The 19950-nt window shown below is 43.4% G+C and overlaps 1 protein-coding gene across 1 annotated transcript in view; it reads right to left on the bottom strand.

Moving 5' to 3' along the window:
* Nucleotides 1–19950, bottom strand: part of LOC122776684 (neuron navigator 1-like) — a 78647-nt gene that overhangs the window by 47938 nt on the left and 10759 nt on the right. Inside the window, 3 exon segments of the mRNA XM_044037336.1 lie at nucleotides 5357–5683; nucleotides 6981–7083; nucleotides 18582–19382. Coding sequence (XP_043893271.1) covers nucleotides 5357–5683; nucleotides 6981–7083; nucleotides 18582–19382 — 1231 coding nt within the window.

The following is a 19950-nucleotide window of genomic DNA, read 5'->3' on the forward strand; positions in this document are numbered from 1 at the left end:
TCCTCCTCCTCCTCCCGAGCCCACTTCCCTACTTAATGACAGTAAAACTAATGAAGTGAGCAGACAGCACCAGCAGAGCGCTGCACAGAATTCAGAGCAGGTAGAGCAGCAACAGCCATGCGTCCGTCGCCTCCTGAAGTGAACACACTAACGCCCCCCCCCCCCGCCTCAATCTGCCGCTCATCAACTTTTCATGTGACCAATCGCGGCGTTACTGACTCACACTGTCACTGTGACAAAGACAAGGACAGAGGGAAACGCGTGGAGGCGTAATCTTACATCTGATCACATTAAGCTAAGTGTTTTCAGATCACATGCTCGGTCTGATGAACGTGGACCAACAGGGTGGTCCCAATTCAGTCAAAGGTCAAGGGCTGGGCCCCTGAGCGACGTGTGCAAATAAAACTCGAATTCTATTAGGGCTGAATATTTGGGAAATCCAATATCCAAGATTCTTCTAAGGCCAAAACTTGATTTTTTGGTCCATATATTTCTTATTTTTTAAGTATTTGTTTTGGTTTTATTTTTCCCATCAGTTACATGGCCAATTCCCCTTCAGGAAGGGCTGCCTCTTTATTAAAGTTTATGTGTAAATTAAATACATGAAACAGGTCATCAGTAAACAAAAAAAAAACATATTTTTTGGATGAAAATTAATAATATAAGTTTTAGTGATTTGCAACGTTTATGACAAAATTAAGTAATCCGTGATTAATAAATAATAATTGTCTGAGTTGGGCCGATTAATCGCTCTACCTGTAAACTCAAAACTTCAAAAGACAAACAGCCTTCAAAGCTCAACAGACTATCTGAAGTAAATACAGCATAGTCCAGCAGAGGGCACTGTGGTCACAGCTTGGCCTTAGATCCACTTTGCCCTCTTGGATGATCAAAAAATATATTTTTTTAAATTTGTTTTAATTTTTAATGTCAATAATGTCTTGTGTGTGTTTCTCCATTTTGTCCACTAGATGGTGTCAGAGTCACAGAATTAAGCTCGACTATCTCTGTGGTTGTGAGAACAATCATTCTCATCCCAGTTTTGACCCTCAAAAAGCTGAGGATTTCTAAAATGTCCCCACAAAGACAACATGTCCCCACAACAGTGGTTTAAAATCAATGTTTGTCCTCAAAACATCATAAATACGTTTACACACATACACACTTTAGAAATCTGTTCAATAAATTACAGATGAATGGATAGATAGATAGATAGATAGATAGATAGATAGATAGATAGATAGATAGATAGATGACAACACTACTACTACTAATAATAGTAATAATAAAAGCACGAGGCTGATCAGTAGAGAAGTATCAACACAACACATGAGGTCATTGTTCTCAGTGAAACAGAAGGTGTCGAGAGCTTTTTCCACAACTGTAAATCCTCCTACAGCCCCTTATGTTACTCTAAATCCTCTGATATATACTAGCTAACTAATGATAGATACAAGCTAAATATAATGACAGATTAATACTGGCTAACTAATGATAGATACTAGCTAAATATAATGACAGATAAATACTAGCTAACTAATGATAGTCAGTCAGTCATCTAACCGCTTTATCCTCCACCAGAGGGTCGCGGGGGGTGCTGTGCCAATCTCAGCTACATCGGGCGATAGGCGGGGTACACCCTGGACAGTTCGCCAGTCCATCGCAGGGCCACACACAGATAGAGACAAACAACCATTCACTCTCACACTCACTCCTACGGTCAATTTAGAGTGTCCAATTTACCTATTCCCCACATTGCATGTTTTTGGACTGTGGGAGGAAGCCGGAGAACCCGGAGAGAACCCACGCACACACGGGGAGAACATGCAAACTCCATGCAGAAAGGCCCTTGTTCCAACCGGGGCTCGAACCCGGGTCTTCTCGCTGCAAAGCCAAAGTAACTAATGATAGATACTAGCTAAATATAATGACAGATAAATACTAGCTAACTAATGATAGATACTAGCTAAATATAATGACAGATAAATACTAGCTAACCAATGATAGATACTAGCTAAATATAATGATAGATAAAACTAGCTAACTAATGATAGATAGATACTAGCTAAATATAATGATAGATAAATACTAGCTAACTAATGATAGATACTAGCTAAATATAATGATAGCTAAAACTAGCTAACTAATTATAGATAGATACTAGCTAAATATAATAGATAGATAGATAGATAGATAGATAGATAGATAGATAAATAGATAGATACACTAGACTGTGTATATATGTACAACAGAAAAACATTTCACTTCTATTAAAAACGTCCTCTTCAGTTGAAAAACAAACATTTCTCACTTCTGCTTTTCAATAAAAAACACTTTACTCAGTTCACTCTGCGTGCAGCAGGGAATTCACTGTGTTTGTCTTTTCATAATTCAGGCATGTTGATGCAGCGGGGGCCAGATCTGTCTCGCTTTGTTACCGTGGCAACGCTGTGTTTAACTAATGGGAGGCAACGCTCGTCCACCAACAAAACAAAAGCGAGCGTCTGCTGCGTCCAGTCGTCCAGAAAACACGACACGTGCTCGACTTTGTGTGTGTGTGTGTGTGTTCCTGTATTTGTGAGGACCTTTTCTGTTATAAATACATGTGCTCAGGTTAAGGTTAGTGTTAGTCATTAACTGGTTGATTCAGGTTAGGGATGAGGCTTTGTTTAGTCTGTTTAGAAAAACTGCACAATCATTCAGACGTTCACAGGAAACAGATCACTGACACACACACAGGCTCCTGACTGTGTGTGTGTGTGAGTTTACTGTAAATGTAAACATTATTCATGTTCATACAATGACACAACAGTGAGTCACAGTGAGGCCTTCCGTGACTCGCACTGTGTTCATCCATCCATACGTTTAACCCTTTCATCTGTGACTGTTTTCAATAAAAATGAGAATTATAATCCCAGACAAAGAACATTCCATGAGTGAGTGAGTGTGTGATGTATAATTCATGTGGGGGAAATCCTCTCTATCACACACACACGTATGACCTCTGTGTGACCTCTGTATAACCGGGGGGCGGTGCCTCCATGTATGATTCATGAGAATGTGTAATAAATCATGAGATTATCGTCAGTAATCCAGCGTGAGGCCACTTCAAATCGTGAAGAGACGAGCAAGAAGGAAGAGAGGAAACAGCAGCAGCTGGAGTCTGCCCTCTAGTGGTGAAAGTGTGTTACTGTGAGGCTTTTACCACATGGACCAAAAAGTGTAAAAAAACAACAAGAAAAATGATCTGTTTCACTAAAATCAGACTTATAACATAAGTTATCACAGATACATGAGCTGCAGTAAATATGAAGTAAATGAGAAAAAATGTGGTTATGATAAAAAAATAAAAATGATAAAACAAGACAGAAAAACAGACTTTATCCCAATTTTCTTCTATTTTCTCTCTTTTTTATTCCAAACAGAAATGAATGTTTTTGTCTGTTTTTTTGTCTCGTTTCACACAAAACAACACAAACTGCAGGATTCGACCACAGAGACACGACACTGTGTCGCAACCGACTTCCTGCTGCGTTTCTGTGGTTACCATGGAGACATCAAACTGCAGCCAGCACTGGATGTTTTTTTGTTTTTTTTTAGTTTGGTTACCCACAAACACACACAGACACACACACACACACACACAGAGGTTGTAATGAGCTCATGTGTTTGTCTTTGCTGTTCAGAGTCGCTCACTGAAACCCGAGGCTCGATGTGAAGCCGACCGACGACTATTTGACTGTTGTGTCATAAAACTTCTCGCCGCACGTTTTCCAAAACTAACGGAACAAAGTCCAGAGGAAACAAATCAGCGCCATCGCCGACAAAATCTCAACACTTTACGGCTGAAATAAGAACTTTTCATCTTAAACTTGACATTTTTGGCTCGCCGGTGAAACAGTGACACCTTTAAAGTTTTTATTGATCTTTAGTGAAGTGTTTTTTTTTCACAAACACTAAGATCAGATTCTTTTATGCTTTTTCAAGTCATTATTCATGTGTCCAGTTATTTGCGATAATTATAGTGTCATAGTGAAATGTTACAATCCTGGTTTTGTTATACAAATGAAAATGTTCTATATCAGAGTAAATAAATAGATTAAAGCTGTTTCTCTACAGACTGAAGCAGAAAACACTGTCAATCAAAAACTGGCTCCGCCTTCCAGACACTTCCTCCAATTAGCATGCAGAAGCCCAACGTCTGTGCTTGTCCACTGCTCCATTGACTCCCAGAAACTACTAATAAAATAACTACTAAACTACCAGTAAAACAACTAGTAAAAACCTACTACCAAAACTATTACTGAACTACTACCAAAACTACGAAACTACAACTAAAACTACTAGTACTAGGACGCCCCATTGACTCCCAGAGAAGCTGAGCTTCAGTGGAAGTGACTTTTTTTCACCGCAGTGAAAAAAACCCTATTCTGTGCCATCCCATAGATCAGCGGTCCCCCAACGGACCGGCCTTTAAGGTGTGGCGGATAAACACAACAAAATAAAATGATTTTTTTATCAGTTTTTAAAAATAGCTGTTTCTGTGTGGGTGGAGCCAAACACTCGAACAAAACAAACAAACAAACAAACAGCGTGGCTCTCCTCATGACCTCTGAAGAGAAAAAACATCTCACAAACACACAGAACATCATGTTTTTGAGTCACAATGTCGTTGTTGTCATCCACACATTCCAGGTCAGTGTTTGTTCCTGTGTTCAGCTGTGTGTGTGTCCAGGTATTACTAATGTTGTGGGGACCTAAACCTGTTTACACAGTCACATTATGGGGACTTGTCTTCCTTGGGGGGACAAAAAGTCCCCACAACGTAAATGACTAAATTTTAAGGTGAAGATATGTTTTAAGGTTAGGATTAGTTAGAGTAAGTCTCCAGGAAATCAATGCAATGTCCCCATAAGTCACGAATGTCGAACGTGTGTGTGACAAGAAAGCAACAAATCCACAGATTAGGAGCCTAAAATCACATAAAACAGCTGTGACTCGACCAGTGAAAACTCTCTGAGTCTCACTCTGAAATCTTTGGACGAGCGGAAATCATCATCTCACTGTGTGTGTGTGTGTGTGTGTGTGTGTGTGTGTCAGAGCCAGCGCTGCGAGCGCTCCCTCTGCATGAAGACCCACTGACAGAGCTGCAGGTTCTGAGCTCAATATAACAACAGCAGCAGCCTGTGACATCACTCTCAGCCTCTGCCACAGGCTGTTTCCTGGCTGCAGGGGGCGCTGCAGCTGCCAGAGTCAAGTCATGCGCAATGAAGCAGGATTTTTACACTCAAGTAACAGCTGCAGATCAAACTAACTCAGTGTATCCAGGGGTTACAAAATAAAGGACAGGACATACCCGTTGCCCAGATCATCGTCGTCCTCGTCCTCGTCCTCGGTCGGGCTCTTCCCGCCGAGGTCGCTGTCGCTGAGGTAGTCTCCCTTCAGCAGTGGCGCGTCCGTGACGTCCAGCGCCTCAATGAGGTGGATGCGGGACGAGTTCAGGCTGATCCGGAGCGGGACGTGTTCCGCCTGCGTGTTCCCTGTGGACGGGGCGTCGCCGGCCTGCAGGCGGGGACTGGCCTGACCGTGGCGCCACGACAACGGGGACGAGCGATTCGAGAGGCTAGAGACGGAGAAGGCGGCGGCTTCGTCGATGTCGTAGCATGTGTTTGCTTCCACGCAGCTGCGGGACACACAGAGGACAAGATGTTGACATAACGTGAGATACGAAAGACACTTTTACTCTCACCTGATAAAAATCTAGGTCAGCGTAAGTCTGCGATATCTTGACAACGCGTTCGCGTCTTTATCTCACTGTTAGTCAGACTTTACAACAGCAAACTGAAGTTTTGTAAAAACCACTCACTCTCCCACACCAAACGCCATAGGGAAAATCAGTGGTTTTATCTCACGGTCGACACAGGAGCTGCTGGTCTACTGCTGCCTCTTGTGGTCACTTTGTGTCACTGCGGTCAATCTGAACAGAGATTTTCAGATGCCGAAGTGACAAAATAAGATATTTGAACTTAGTGATGGAGGCAGTGGTGGATCAACAACTGTCAACAGCTCCTGTGTGTTGTGACGTTAAAATCGTTGATTTTCTCTATGGAGTTTGGTGTGGGAGAGATAGCGGTTTTAGAGAGTGACGCAAACTTCAATTTCCATTTAGAAAACGCGTAATACAGCAAAATAAAGTGGTGAGCATGTTCTTTAAGACACTGTAGACTTAAACTGGAGTAGATTTCAGGAGATTTTCTTTGTAAAATCAACAACTCACACACTCAATACAAACACCCGTAACTATACTTTTTTACTGCGTGGACATGAAACTCAATCACCCATAAAGATCGCGACGGTCGCAAAACGCAGAGGTTTAGTTTGTAGAGCAAACTTCCGTACGTCCTCCACGAGGACACGAGGGAGTGATTCAAGGTTACTACACGACAATAAAAGTGTGAACGGTGAAGGAAACGTTGTCCAGCGGGGAACCATCTGTGAGAGGCGGAGGATTTATATACACGACAGGAGACGTATGGACGGGAAACTGTCAAGGACAAAACCAGGAGACGCTCGGTCCACTCCAGTCCAGGACAGGACAGGAAGCAGAGGAAAGAGGGAAAGGACACAGAGACACAGGGACACACAGACACACAGAGACACACACTCTCACATGCGATTCATCAGAGGAATATTGTGTTTCTGGTTCTTTGAATGAATGAGATTTGAGTCACTTTTAGGAGCTGATTTTGCTTCAGGGTGAAGAGAAACTGACATTAACAGTCACCACTGATCCTGCAGGAACACTGATGTGGATCACACACACACACACACACACACACACACACACCTTTAACAAATGAACACTGTCAATAAAAACTCAACTGCTGCTCTTTGATTTCAAAGACGCCTGTTGTTTGCTCTTCCTTAATTCAACTGTTTCACCGTGTGTGTGTGTGTGTGTGTGTGTGTGTGTGACTCACCTGTGGCTCAGCTGCACCCCCCTCAGACTGGTCATGGTTTCCTCCAGGTTTTGTCGAAGGTCCAGGACGTTTTGCACGGTTCGCTTCCTCTGGGACTCTGGGTCTGACAAACACACACAAACACACACAAACACACACAAACACACACACACGCACACACACAGCTGTTAGCTGACTGATATGGACGATAATTGATGTTGATTTTTTGTTGCTGGGTAAAGTTCAAACTTGAATTGAGGTCGACTCGTATGGATTCTTTTCTGTGGCCGAGGGCAACCAATAACTGAATTGGCAAAAAATAATCTGTAAATTAAATATTAAATACATGAAACAGGTCGTAAAACAGCTGAGAAAATCAACATTTGGATGAAAAAACACAAGTGTTAGTGACTTGAGTGGCTGATATTTACACATTTGTCCGTCACTGAGTGATAAAAGACAAACAAGCATCATCACATCCTCGGTTTGTCGTCCACTCTCACTTCAATAGTCCATTAAATTAAAAAAGGACGTTTCCACCTGAGCTCAGTCAGAGATTTACGATCAGACGGAGCCGTAAAAAAATAAAGAGGAGAATAAAACGGCAACAGCGAGTGCAGTTTGATTGTCGCTCTGTTCTTTATTAATACAAATGTTCTAATATCACATGGCAGGTCGTGTAGTTTCTGCCACTGTAAAAGACATTTTAAATGCTTTTTTTGTCATTGTTCAGACATAATTAGTTTTAGAATTTTAGATCTCTTTTCTCGATTAATCGATGAGTCACTTGGTCCATAATAAAATATCATAAACATAAAATATACACAACACAACAGCAATAGTCCTGAATACAGAATAGAATAGAATAGATCTTTATTGAGGTGTAAAATAGTCTTTGGCACATTAAAATCATTTAAAGTAACAGTACATTTTAATATAAGAGCAAAAAGTAGACGTGGATTGGGTCACTTTGTTGAATTAAGAGTGCTTAAGCATTATTTTCATAATCGATTATTGCTTAAAAATGCTTAACAATGCTAATATAGTATATACTCTATACTACCCAGCAGTATATAATAGTCCTATTTATATACTTTATACTTCACAGCACTATATAACATAACTGTCATCAGCCAAAAAAAAAAATGTGGGCCCAACACAGAGCCCTGTGGTACGCCCTTAGTGATGGATACAGTATCTAATTAACAACATTGTATTGGCCCAATAATCTTGTGCATCCCTTGTTTAAATAACATGACACAGACACACACAGAGTCTGGAGTCTTAACTTCTACTAACCTTAACTACTACTAACCTAGCCTGACCTAACCTAACCTGACCCGTGGGCCACAAGTTTGAGGCCTTAAAATGCAATCATTCACATTAAGGGGAGTTGGTTTTTGTCCCCATTAATGTGAGCGTGTGAACAGATGTAGGTCCTCACAACATGAGAAATACCAGAAACACACACACACACACACACACTTTTATTACCATAAACGGGAGCTTTGTTTAACATTGACGTCTAATTGATTAGATACGCTCTGAATGCACGTGTTTGTGTGTGTGTGTGACAGACTTCCTGTCCTGTCTCTGGTCTCTGGTCTCTGGTCTAGTCGTGGTCCCAGCTGGCTCTCGTAAGTGTGGGGGGGTATTGTGGGTAGTGTGTGTGGGGGAGGGGTCATATTAAGTGACAGCAGTGTTGTTGGAGTTACTGATGCAAATGTCGACTCCTCTGAGGATTCAGATGAATTTCACTCGCGTCTGATTCACTACAAGTGTGTGTGTGTGTGTGTGTGTGCGTTACAGTCACATGATGGATGGGTGTGGAGGAACTACACTGTGCAACCACTGCATCTCAAACACGCCGTGCACACACACACACACACACACAGTTGGAGCAGCGTTTGTAGAGAATAATCAGTCGACGTCTGTTTCTGTTCATGATTTCACTGTAAAGATTTTGGACCGAGGCCAAATTCTGTTTCAGTTCAAACGTCGTATAAAAGAACCAAATTAAAGCTGAACGTCTTAGTTTCTCACGCCGATGTGCACAAACATCACGGTCATCATTTAAATGTGTTTCTGGCACTAAAATAAGAATAATGATGGAAAACAATGACCATTTTCCCTCTGATATCACAAATATCTATTTACTCAAAACCGTTTTGGAGGGGTTTGGAGTCATGTTTTCACGGAAACACCTACACATACTTCCTGTCGTCTTTGACACTCGACTGTTTAATGTCTGATTTAACAAACTCACAAAAGTTCCTCGAATGCAACAGACGACAGACGGAGAGTGAAAGTGACACAAAACAATCACACAGCAAACCTTTGACGGTTCTTCTTTGTTCTTTGATATGAAATGAATCACAAGCTGAAGAAGCTTCATCATCACTGAAGTTCACAGGAGCTTGATTCTGATGTTGTTGTGATTTGACCTGAGTCTCAGATTCACTCTCTGACCTCAGACTGTTTGAAAAACAGGAAGCTTCACAACACACACACACATACATGCGCACACACACACACACACACACACACAGAGCAGGATATTGGCGCTCCTGCAGATGATATAAACGATATAAACGATATAAATGCTTCATGAGTTCATCACAGCTCACTTTAGCTTCTGTAAACAGCAGCAGATGTTTCAGGGTCCGAGGTTTTGAACGACGCACGGATGCGATGATGCTGGACCGCACTGTTCAGCGCGTTTCCACGTCATTCGCTCCCGTTGAAAAACGACACGGAAACCAATCATCCGTGTTCACACCTGGAACTCGACGACTCTAGAAAAAGTCTCTTCTGTCGTTTCCACAAAATGAAAAACCACAACAATCCTTCGTTCCTGTTTTCTCTTCTGCCTCAAATGAAACATTCACGACACTCTCACTTCCTTGTTCCTTTGGTGCAACGCAACATTTCACCTGCAGTGTGACCACAACATTATGACCTTGAACACTGACCTTAACCTCATGGAGACTAAAAAACCTGGTTCCTAATGAAGCAGAACTTCATTTCTGAGGGAACTGGTTAAGTTTGACAGCTAATATTTGAATTCTGGTCCATCTTTCGTCAACCGTTCATCTGAGATGGGGTCGGGGACTTCCGGATCTCCGAGTTCTGCCAGGCCAGTGAGGAGACATGATCTCTCCACCTAGTCCACAAACTTATTATAGTTTAATAAAAATGTAATAAAGTTTGTGGTTAAACCACAGAGACGTGAAGACGAGGAACATCTGAGTGATTTTACAGAAGAAGAAGACGAAGTCCTCTGTCCAGGCAGAGCCTGTCGCCCATGTTTCCTTTCACCACAACCTGTCTAGGCAGATGCTGTACTGTATGTACTGACGGCTAGTGTTTGCTCACTGTATGAACTGGTGTTTGTCTGCTCTCTATAATATTATAAGGGTGTGTGTGTGTGTGTGTGTGTGGCTTTGAGATAAAAGGTGCAACACACATGGTTTGCAGATGAATCTGTCAAAAAAAATTGAATCACCTGGAGGAAAATCACAAACATCCGCGTGTGTGTGTGTACTTTATTTAGATGCATTACACACACACACACACACACACACACACACACACACACACAGTGGGACCACGCGTGTCAGTGTTTGTGAGTATTTTGGTTTAAGAGCCTCGTTTCCTGTGGAACTGTATTTTACGACGTCCTTAAACGCAGCTGCAGCGCCGCTCACACACGTGTTGCAGCGTCTGCTCGCTGTGTGTGAGCGCACACACACACACACACACGCACGCACGCACGCACACAATCACTCGCTGCTCAGTCACGACTAACAAACACTGGGATTTTGTTTCGGAAAAATAAAGTGGTGCAGAGTTTTGAATATCGTTAAAATGACGTCAGACGGCGCCTCCTAGTGGCTGATCTACTAATCAGCAGCACGCACGCACGCCATGTCAGTGGAGACCGAAAAACCAATGAAAAAACGTTGATTGGTCGAGGTCAAACACTGAAATAATAATATTTATGATGATATTTCAAAATAAAAGTCTTTGTTTTTGATAAATAGTTCACAGTATAAACGTAAAAATACAAAAACATGCAGAAACAACTCAATATTAAGTGGCAGGCTGCATGAAATTGATGGGGGGGCCACGTGTTTGAGACCCCTGATGTGTGTGTGTGTGTTGTGTAAGAGCTGATGGGACAAAAACAATGAGCACTAATATGATTTAGGAGGAAGACGGCAGGAAGTAGACGGCACTAATGCAACGGCTCCTGCATTAAGTCCTCAGAGACCGACCACAGAGCACTGTACACATACTGTACACACACACACACAGAAAAATGCACCATCATCATCATCATCATCATCATCGTCAGTGTTCACTGTCACGTCTGTCATGTCGTCCTCTGACTGTGACGGAGATTTGAAATGACGCGTTTGTTTCTCGCCCCGTCCTCGGGCATTTGTGTTATTCGCTTTGTCGCCGCCGCCTTCTTCTTCTTCTTCGTCCTCCTCTTCCTCCTCATCCTCCTCCTCTGTGATGGGGCGACTGTCCTGAATCCTTCAGTCAGGGAAGCAGGCGCTTTGTCGAAGAACCGCATCACATTAGAGACTCAGCACAGCGTGAGAACAATGCAGCAGGGACAGAGAGGATATCACTGTGTGTGTGTGTGTGTGTGTGTGTGTTATTTCCTGCAGAGCTGTTGAGGTGACAGCTCAGGACTTTTTGAAGCGTGTGTTGCGTGAGGTACTGACACAAAGTCAGCCACGTAAAGAAATAACAGCGTAAATATCACGCGTTGTTGTCAGTATCAGACGTGTGTGTGTGTGTGTGCACGTTTCCAAAACCTCCAGCAGCTCCAATATAAAGATAGAAAGAAAAAAAGATATAAGATATTTGTGCCGCTTTGTAAACCACTCACTCTCCCACACCAAACCCCATAGAGAAAATCGCTGATTTTAGCATCACAGTAACGCAGGAGTCGTCGATCCACTGCTGCCTCCGTCGGTGACTTCAAATGTCTTATTTTGTAAATTCGGCGTCTGAAATTCTTCGTTCAAATTCCCCTCTGTAACACAAAGTGACCACACGGGGCAGCAGTCGAACAGCAGCTCCTGTGTCCACTCGAGCTTAAATCGCTGATTTTCTCTATGGGGTTTGGTGTGGGAGAAGTGTTTTACACGCTTCAGTTTTCCTGTCGTAAAACTCTGTCAAACGTTGAGATAAAGACGTGAAAATACTTCTAAGATATTTCAGACTTTAGATTAGTGGGTTTTTTTTCCCTAGTATCTCTCGGCACAGTCGGAGCTGAATGTGTGTCAAACACAAAACTGTGTGTCTTTAAAGCTCCAGTGCTTTGTTGTTATTTTCTGCAGAGCTGTTCACTTCTCTTGAACAGGCTGCTGTGTGCGTGTGTGTGCGTGTGTGTGTGTGTGTCTGTCGGGGTTTATTGTTGCACAGACAGCTGACGAGTCACATGCCCACACACGCTAACACAAACACAAAGCCGGCGCTAGCGTCACGAGCCTTCATGTGTCACATCTCCAGCTCGACACCATCTCCTCTCTCCTAAACTAAATCTCTTCCCTTCATCTGACCCCAGATGTCCCTCCTGCCTCTCATCTGTGACTCCAGCTCCTCCTCCTCCTTCTTCTTCTTCTCTGTGGCTGCTCCTTTCAGCGGCGACTGATCTGTGATTAGCGGAGCTGCCGCTGAATCTTCTCATTATCGTCATGTGAGGAATAATCTGGAGTCTGCCCCCATGCTGGGAGAGGCCACTGCTTGAGGGACTTTACCCTCCTCACCCACCTCACCCACGCTCCTCATTATGGAGCTGTATGGGACAGTAGTGGAGGAGGAGGGAGGAGGGAAGGGGGGGAGGACTCATTAGATGGAGACATCTGAGGTTCAGTGCATCAATGTTTGAGTTACAAGGTGCTGTTAAAGCTCCAGTCTGGAATTTGTTTCTGAAACACATCACGTCCTGATATTAGCTGATGACGGAACAAGCGAGCGAAACAAGATGAAAAACTAAGAGATGATCGCAGACTAACCGACTTTCCACATTTTAGGGGGCGGAGCTTTAACTAGATGGGAGTGGGTGGGATGTATCAGCAGCAGGAAGTGAGTAAACGGAAAAATGGCGAGAGATTGAATTAAACACACACGTGATCGTAATGAGCACAACACTCAATTTATTTTATATTATATTTATATATATGTACTGTATATTATATAATGCCGCAGTGGAGAGCAGACTACCACACACACACATACGTCAAGCTACTCCCAGAATCCAGCGATTCACTGAGTGGATACACATGTTTGTGTGATCACACAGAAACAGATTACACTGTAAAATATGGAAAGTTCTTAAATACAGATCGTTTTCCTGCCTGCGTGTATATCTATCTATATGTATATATATATATATATACATATATATATATATATATATATATATACATAGATAGATATATCTATGTATATATATATATATACATAGATAGATATATCTATGTCCAGTCTTGGGTTGTTAGTGTACGTCTCAATTACATCTCGTTGGTTTTCTCCATTATCTGCCCATTACTGCGGCCTGATCCATTTGCCTCAGGAAGTAAAAACTCCCGTCACTCATTTTGTGAGTCGACGAGAGGTTTTTGACCATCGGCCAAAAATACTGCGAACATCCAAGGTCGAGTCAACGTGAGCAACAACAAGACAGCAACAGTTCGGCAGCACCGAGAAATACTTTTCAACAGAAACAGAATGTTCCCTTAGTGTGAGGTTTGAAGAAAAACCTGTGATAATAAGTGATAAACCATCACATCTGATCCACATTTCATTAAAATCATTCATTTTTTTTTAAAATCAGACATAAAAATCTAATCATTTTTAACCAGTTTAAAGAAACATTATTTCTTGGACGCAAAAATGAGCATGGATTTTTCAGAGTTTTGTCTCCACGTGGTTTTACAGAGGGTTTTGTCGTCAGTAAAATCAGACGTGAAATTCCACCACGCGTCGTCTCGCCTGTTTCTTCCCGACGCCGTCATTTCTGCCGCTTTCCTCGTGTAACCTCGGGTCTTATTCTTCTTCTCCTGTGATCGGTCCTCCTCCTCGTTGACGTTTGTTTCAGTAGATTTAGCAGATCGTTTTTGTCACGTCAACCTCGGTTTCATTTGACTCAACGTCTCATTTTTCCTCCGTGAAATTACCACCGGGATTCAAACACCAAAGCTCCGGAGCAGCATCTCCATATATGATAACCCGGCGTTATCTGGGTCTAATGTGTGCAGGAAGTGGACGAGCAGAAGGTGGTGATCGTGTATGTGAAAGGGAAGGAAGCGGGGAGCGATTCATCGGACGCTCATAATCCATCTTCCTATGACAGAGAGCAGGAACCAATTAGCTGCAGGTCCCATCGGAAATGGACGAGCTGATACAATAAAGGATGAGCGCGGATGGACAGCTGCAAGCTACAATTAACCTCCCCCCCAAACACACACATACACACGCGCGCGCGTCAAACTGACAGGTCGCGTTGGACGTCGCTCACTCGGGACGTCGTACGGAAATGTAGGTCAGAGCCGTTACCTGCGCTTTACTCCACTCTTCTCCTCTTTCTTTCTTCTCTGTGATGTAGGAGTGGTCAGCAACATCCCAGCGAGAAGTAGAACAAGGTCACACACACACACACACACACATACACGCACTCGTAGATCATGTACAGTAAACACACACACAGCAGCAGAGAGACAAGGTCACACACACACACACACACTGAGATCCACAGGAGGCCTCACGATGAGAGGAAAACCAGAGAGAGATGAATAATTTGAGTAGAAAGACAGAAGAGCATGTTTCTCTGATGACATCTGTAAACACACACACACACACACACACACACACACACACACACACACACACACACACACAGGGAGTCTGGTTTACAGGGGTTTTTAAAGCCCTTTTTGGGATGGGATTAGTTTTACGTGATGAGACGTGAAGGTAAAGTCATTATTACCAGAGATTATCAGTGACTTTAGTCCCGTCAGAATGAGACATGTCAGTGAAGATGACTGTCGCTTTTACCTGGGGTAAAAAGGTTCAATTACCCCAGGACAATTACCCCAGGTAATGCTAACCCATGCGAACAGAGGAGCAGTAAACATCTACAGTTTACAAGTAGTAGCACTGTTGCCTCACAGCAAGAAGATCACCGGTTTGTACCGCTTTCTGTGTGCAGGGTTCCCACACCTTAGTGGACATCAAATTCAAGGACTTTTCAAGGACATTCCAGGACCAATTTCCTCAAATTCAAAGACGGAATATGCGGACACAGCTTAGTCCGACTAAGTGTACATGATGCAGGAGTAATCGGACTATGAATCACATTATCCAGGTATGTTAGTCCGACTAAGGGTGCAAGATGCAGGACTATGAATCACATTATCCAGGTATCGTAGTCCGACTAAGTGTATATATATGCAGGACTATGAATCACATATTACCTAGGTATGTTAGTCCGACTAAGTGTACATGATGCAGGAGTAATCAGACTATGAATCACATTATCCAGGTATGTTAGTCCGACTAAGTGTACATGATGCAGGAGTAATCGGACTATGAATCACATTATTCAGGTATGTTAGTCCGACTAAGGGTGCAAGATGCAGGCTTTGAATCACATTAACCAGGTATCGTAGTCCGACTAAGTGTATATATGCAGGACTATGAATCACATTATCCAGGTATGTTAGTCCGACTAAGTGTACATGATGCAGGAGTAATCAGACTATGAATCACATTATCCAGGTATGTTAGTCCGACTAAGGGTGCAAGATGCAGGACTATGAATCACATTATCCAGGTACCCTAGTCCGACTAAGTGTATATATGCAGGACTATGAATCACATTATCCAGGTATGTTAGTCCGACTAAGTGTGCATGATGCAGGACTATGAATCACATTATCCAGGTATGTTAGTCCGACTAAGTGTGCATGATGCAGGACTATGAATCACCTTATCCAGGTATGTTAGTCCGACTAAGTGTGCATGATGCAGGACTATGAATCACATAATATGCAGGCATAATTGGACTATGAATTGCATTATCAAAGTATGTTAATCTGACTAAGAGCATACATGATGCAAGATTAACTGGACTATGATTCGCATTATCCAGGTATGTTAGTCCAAGATTAGCTTGATTACTAGTCTGACTAACATGTTCACATTGAGAAAACTGAATTATTGTCTTAATCTGACTAAAATCAGACTTTTAACATGAATGTAAACACACTGAGTGACTAAGACTTTGGCTTCACTGCTGTGTTTGTGTCACGATTAGCTACCTGCTCAGGCCAACACCCCCCTCCCACAGATTCTCCTCCAACAAGTTGCCCCCGGTAACAAGCGGAGGAGGGGGATGAGGGGGGCTCAGGGTTGGGGTGGAGGGGGGGTAAGTTGGATCGTGACCATCTGTCAGTGGTCCAAAGATCAATGGAACTAAAGAGGAGGAGGAGGGACGGGGTGGAGTGAGGCTAAATATGTGGTTCACCATGACACACACGCACACACACACAGGTCTTTGTTAACAGATGACTGACTCTGACGTTTCTCTGACTGCACTCTTGATATCACACATTATTATATATCGTTCAAACTTTTGACGGCACAATACGAGCCACAGTGACATCACAGGGTCATGTGATGTTATTAAATAAACAACATTGTTCTGCATGGAATAATCTCACGTCAGCGGCAGACAGAGAGACAGTGGACAGTGTTCACAATGCCGCGAGTAATTATGACTCCACGTTCGTCCTGCATAAGGATTCCAAGGACCTGTGGGAGCCCTGGTAGTCTATGATATAAATAATACTCCTGTGGATCCAGCAGAAGTTTGGAAATTTAGATTTTCATGTCAGTGTTTTTACATTGTTGCCTCATAGCAAGAATATCCCCAGTTCGTATCCCTTTCTGTGTGCAGGGTTCCCATACCTTGGTTGACATCAAATTCAAGGACTTTTCAAGGATTTCCCAGCACCAACTACCTCAATCTCAAAGACAGAATGTGCTGACACATCCGTAATCGGACTATGACTCGCATTATCTAGGTATGTTAGTCCGACTAAGCATATACATGATGTAGGAGTAATCGGACTATGACTCGCATTATCCAGGTATGTTAGTCCGACTAAGCGTATACATGATTCAGGAGTAATCAGACTATGAATCACATTATCCAGGTATGTTAGTCAGACTAGGACTAGCTTGATTATTAGTCTATTAGACTAACATGTTTATATAACATTAAGAAAACTGAATTAGTTTCTAAGTCTGACTAAAATCAGACTTTTAACTGTGTGATTAAGACTTTGGCTTCACTGATGTGTTTGTGACGTGTTGAAATGAAAAGAAAAAAGAGGGAGATATTGAATGGGTGAATGTGTAACTAGCTCACTGAGGCAGTGGGTCAGACGAGACGAGGACAGGTCAGTCCAGCGCCGGATAATGAGTCAACAACAAAACAATGTCAGGCCTGTGGAAACGCTTACACACACACACACACACGCACACACATACAAGCACTGAGCAACATAAATCACATTCAGCTCATATGAATGAAGCACATTCGTCACACACCAGTGTGAGCAGGGAGATATTTGCCACCTACAGAGAAGTGGCTCTCGCCACAGTGACGGCGAAAGACACACTGACATTAAAACGCTCGGCTGCTGCAAACGAGACTCAAGTAATTTAAAATTCACCGCTGAGGCTGGAGGGAAAGATCTGGGTGTGGAGAAGACACTGTTGACATGTTATTCCTCGGTGATGTACAGTAGGACTCTACAAGATCAATAAAGGTTTAATATATATATATCTATATATATATATATAGATATATATATATATATATATATATATAGATATAGATATAGATATATCTATATCTATATATCTATATCTATATATCGATGTTGATGCACTGTGCCCAGTCTCAGATTTGTTTTTATGTCTTTTGAGACATGTCAAAGCCAAAATTAAGAGGTTTCTTCAAAAGCTAAATGTCATTTTTTTTGATTATCGGAAACGTGAGAGTTCAAAGTTCAAAAGATTTTCCAAGTTCAAAAATGTGAATATTCTCTGATTTCTTTGCTCCAATTGAGCTAAGAAATGACTAAAATGGAATAATGTTGGTTTGTGGACATGAGGGTGAACCTTAAAACCAGTTTGAGTTCAAATTTACAGTCTAGAAGTGCCTTCTGGAGTACATACTGCATGGTACAGCTGGAACCTAAGATCAATTTTGTATGCCCTCTTAACCCATCAGAGGAATAAATTGAACTGGAACAAGTAAAGAATACCTCATTAATCATCATTTAAGAAAATAAAACACTAAAACTGAATAATAACACTTGAGAACATCAAAATTTCCATCATTTTTATGACGGAAATTTCGTTTGGTTTTACACTTGATTTCATTGAACTATGAAATCATGTGTAAAAATATTCAATTTGGACACACACAAGCTTCACTGTCCTCCTGAGTGGACGATGGAGCTCGATTTCGACACTAACTCACACCAGCACCATGACAAACGAAAGGTTTTCTGTAAATCTGGGACTCACCGAGCATCTGGCTGAAGAGCAGCTGCTCCAGGTCTCCCAGAACCGTCACCACCAACTCTGGGTCCACCTTCAGAAAGCTCTTGTCATCCTCCGCCTCCATCCCTTTCCTGTCTTTCTTCTCCTCTGTTGACAGAGACGCAGATCTGACCTTGTCCCCCGGCTTTCTCCCGGTATTCCCAGCTCCGTTGGAATGAGTCTTGGTCGGGTGGTCTTCAGGGTCCGTGTCCGTGCTCTGATCCACCTCAGAAGCTTTGCTGATGGGTTTGACCTCGGCGTAAGGTCCCCGCGGTTTACCCGGCGCCGGAATTCGACTGGACCTCTTCCCCGTGTTGGACGTCACCGCCGGGGAGCACACAGGTTTGGGTTTTCCTTGGAAAAGAGACTGTTCTGACTTTGAAAGGGTCCGGGACAGTGGTATTCTCTGACCTGGTTTGGTTTGGCCCGCTCTGTTGGTGCCAGCACCAGAGAGGCTTGTGCCATCACCGCAGCGTGGAGACTGGTACAGGTGGAGTTTCTTCTCGGCGTCAGTGAGCACATACAGGTTGCTGAGCGAGCGCTGCTTGCGAAGACCAGACGGGTTGGGGACCGGGATGGGGATGGACCCGGACGACGGGCGGTAGACCTTGAGCTCCGATGCGGACGAGGGGCGCGAGGACGTCTGCGGCAGAGCGGACGGCTTGGGCATGGGCTTCCTGGAGGCCATGGCCTGCAGGTGTGAGGTGGACGCGGTGGACCTGAGGTTCAGCTCTGCGGACTGAGCCGTCGCGCTAACGTCGGCCACGTTAGCCTCCAGCGTCGCTCCTGCAGACAGGAAGGAGAAAGCATGAGGGACACAAACACAGCAGAGGGAGAGACAAGGGAGGACAGAGAAGAAAGGGAGACAGACAGAACCCCCCCCCCGACACAGCAGCAGCAGTGTGGATTGTTCCACTGTGTCCAGACTCCCCGTTGTTCCACACTGTGGGTTCACCCCACCACGAGTGGGTGAAGCTGCAGCAGACAACCGTCACAGCATCTTTACTCACTGCTGCTGATCCATGGACGAGCAGATGAGTGTCCACAGCCTCTGGATCCACAGCAGAGTCTCCACTGATCCACTGCAGCAGCTCGGGGATCGAACACCACCCTGACTACAGCGTCCTGCTCCTCCTCACACTGATCCCCCGCGCTGTATTTCCTCTCTGGACGAGAAGCAGCAGTCGACTGACTGACTGTCAGAGGAACAGCAGCAGCAGCAACACACACTCCTCCCTCTGTGTATGTGTGTGTGTGTCACTGCTTTGCTCATTCACCCTCCTCCCTCCTCTTTCCTTCCCTCCTTCTCTCTCTTGTTGTTGCTCACTCTCTCTCTCTCTCTCTCTCTCGCTCT

Source organism: Solea senegalensis, linkage group LG11 (genome assembly GCF_019176455.1).
Source record: "Solea senegalensis isolate Sse05_10M linkage group LG11, IFAPA_SoseM_1, whole genome shotgun sequence".
Classification (NCBI taxonomy): domain Eukaryota; kingdom Metazoa; phylum Chordata; class Actinopteri; order Pleuronectiformes; family Soleidae; genus Solea; species Solea senegalensis.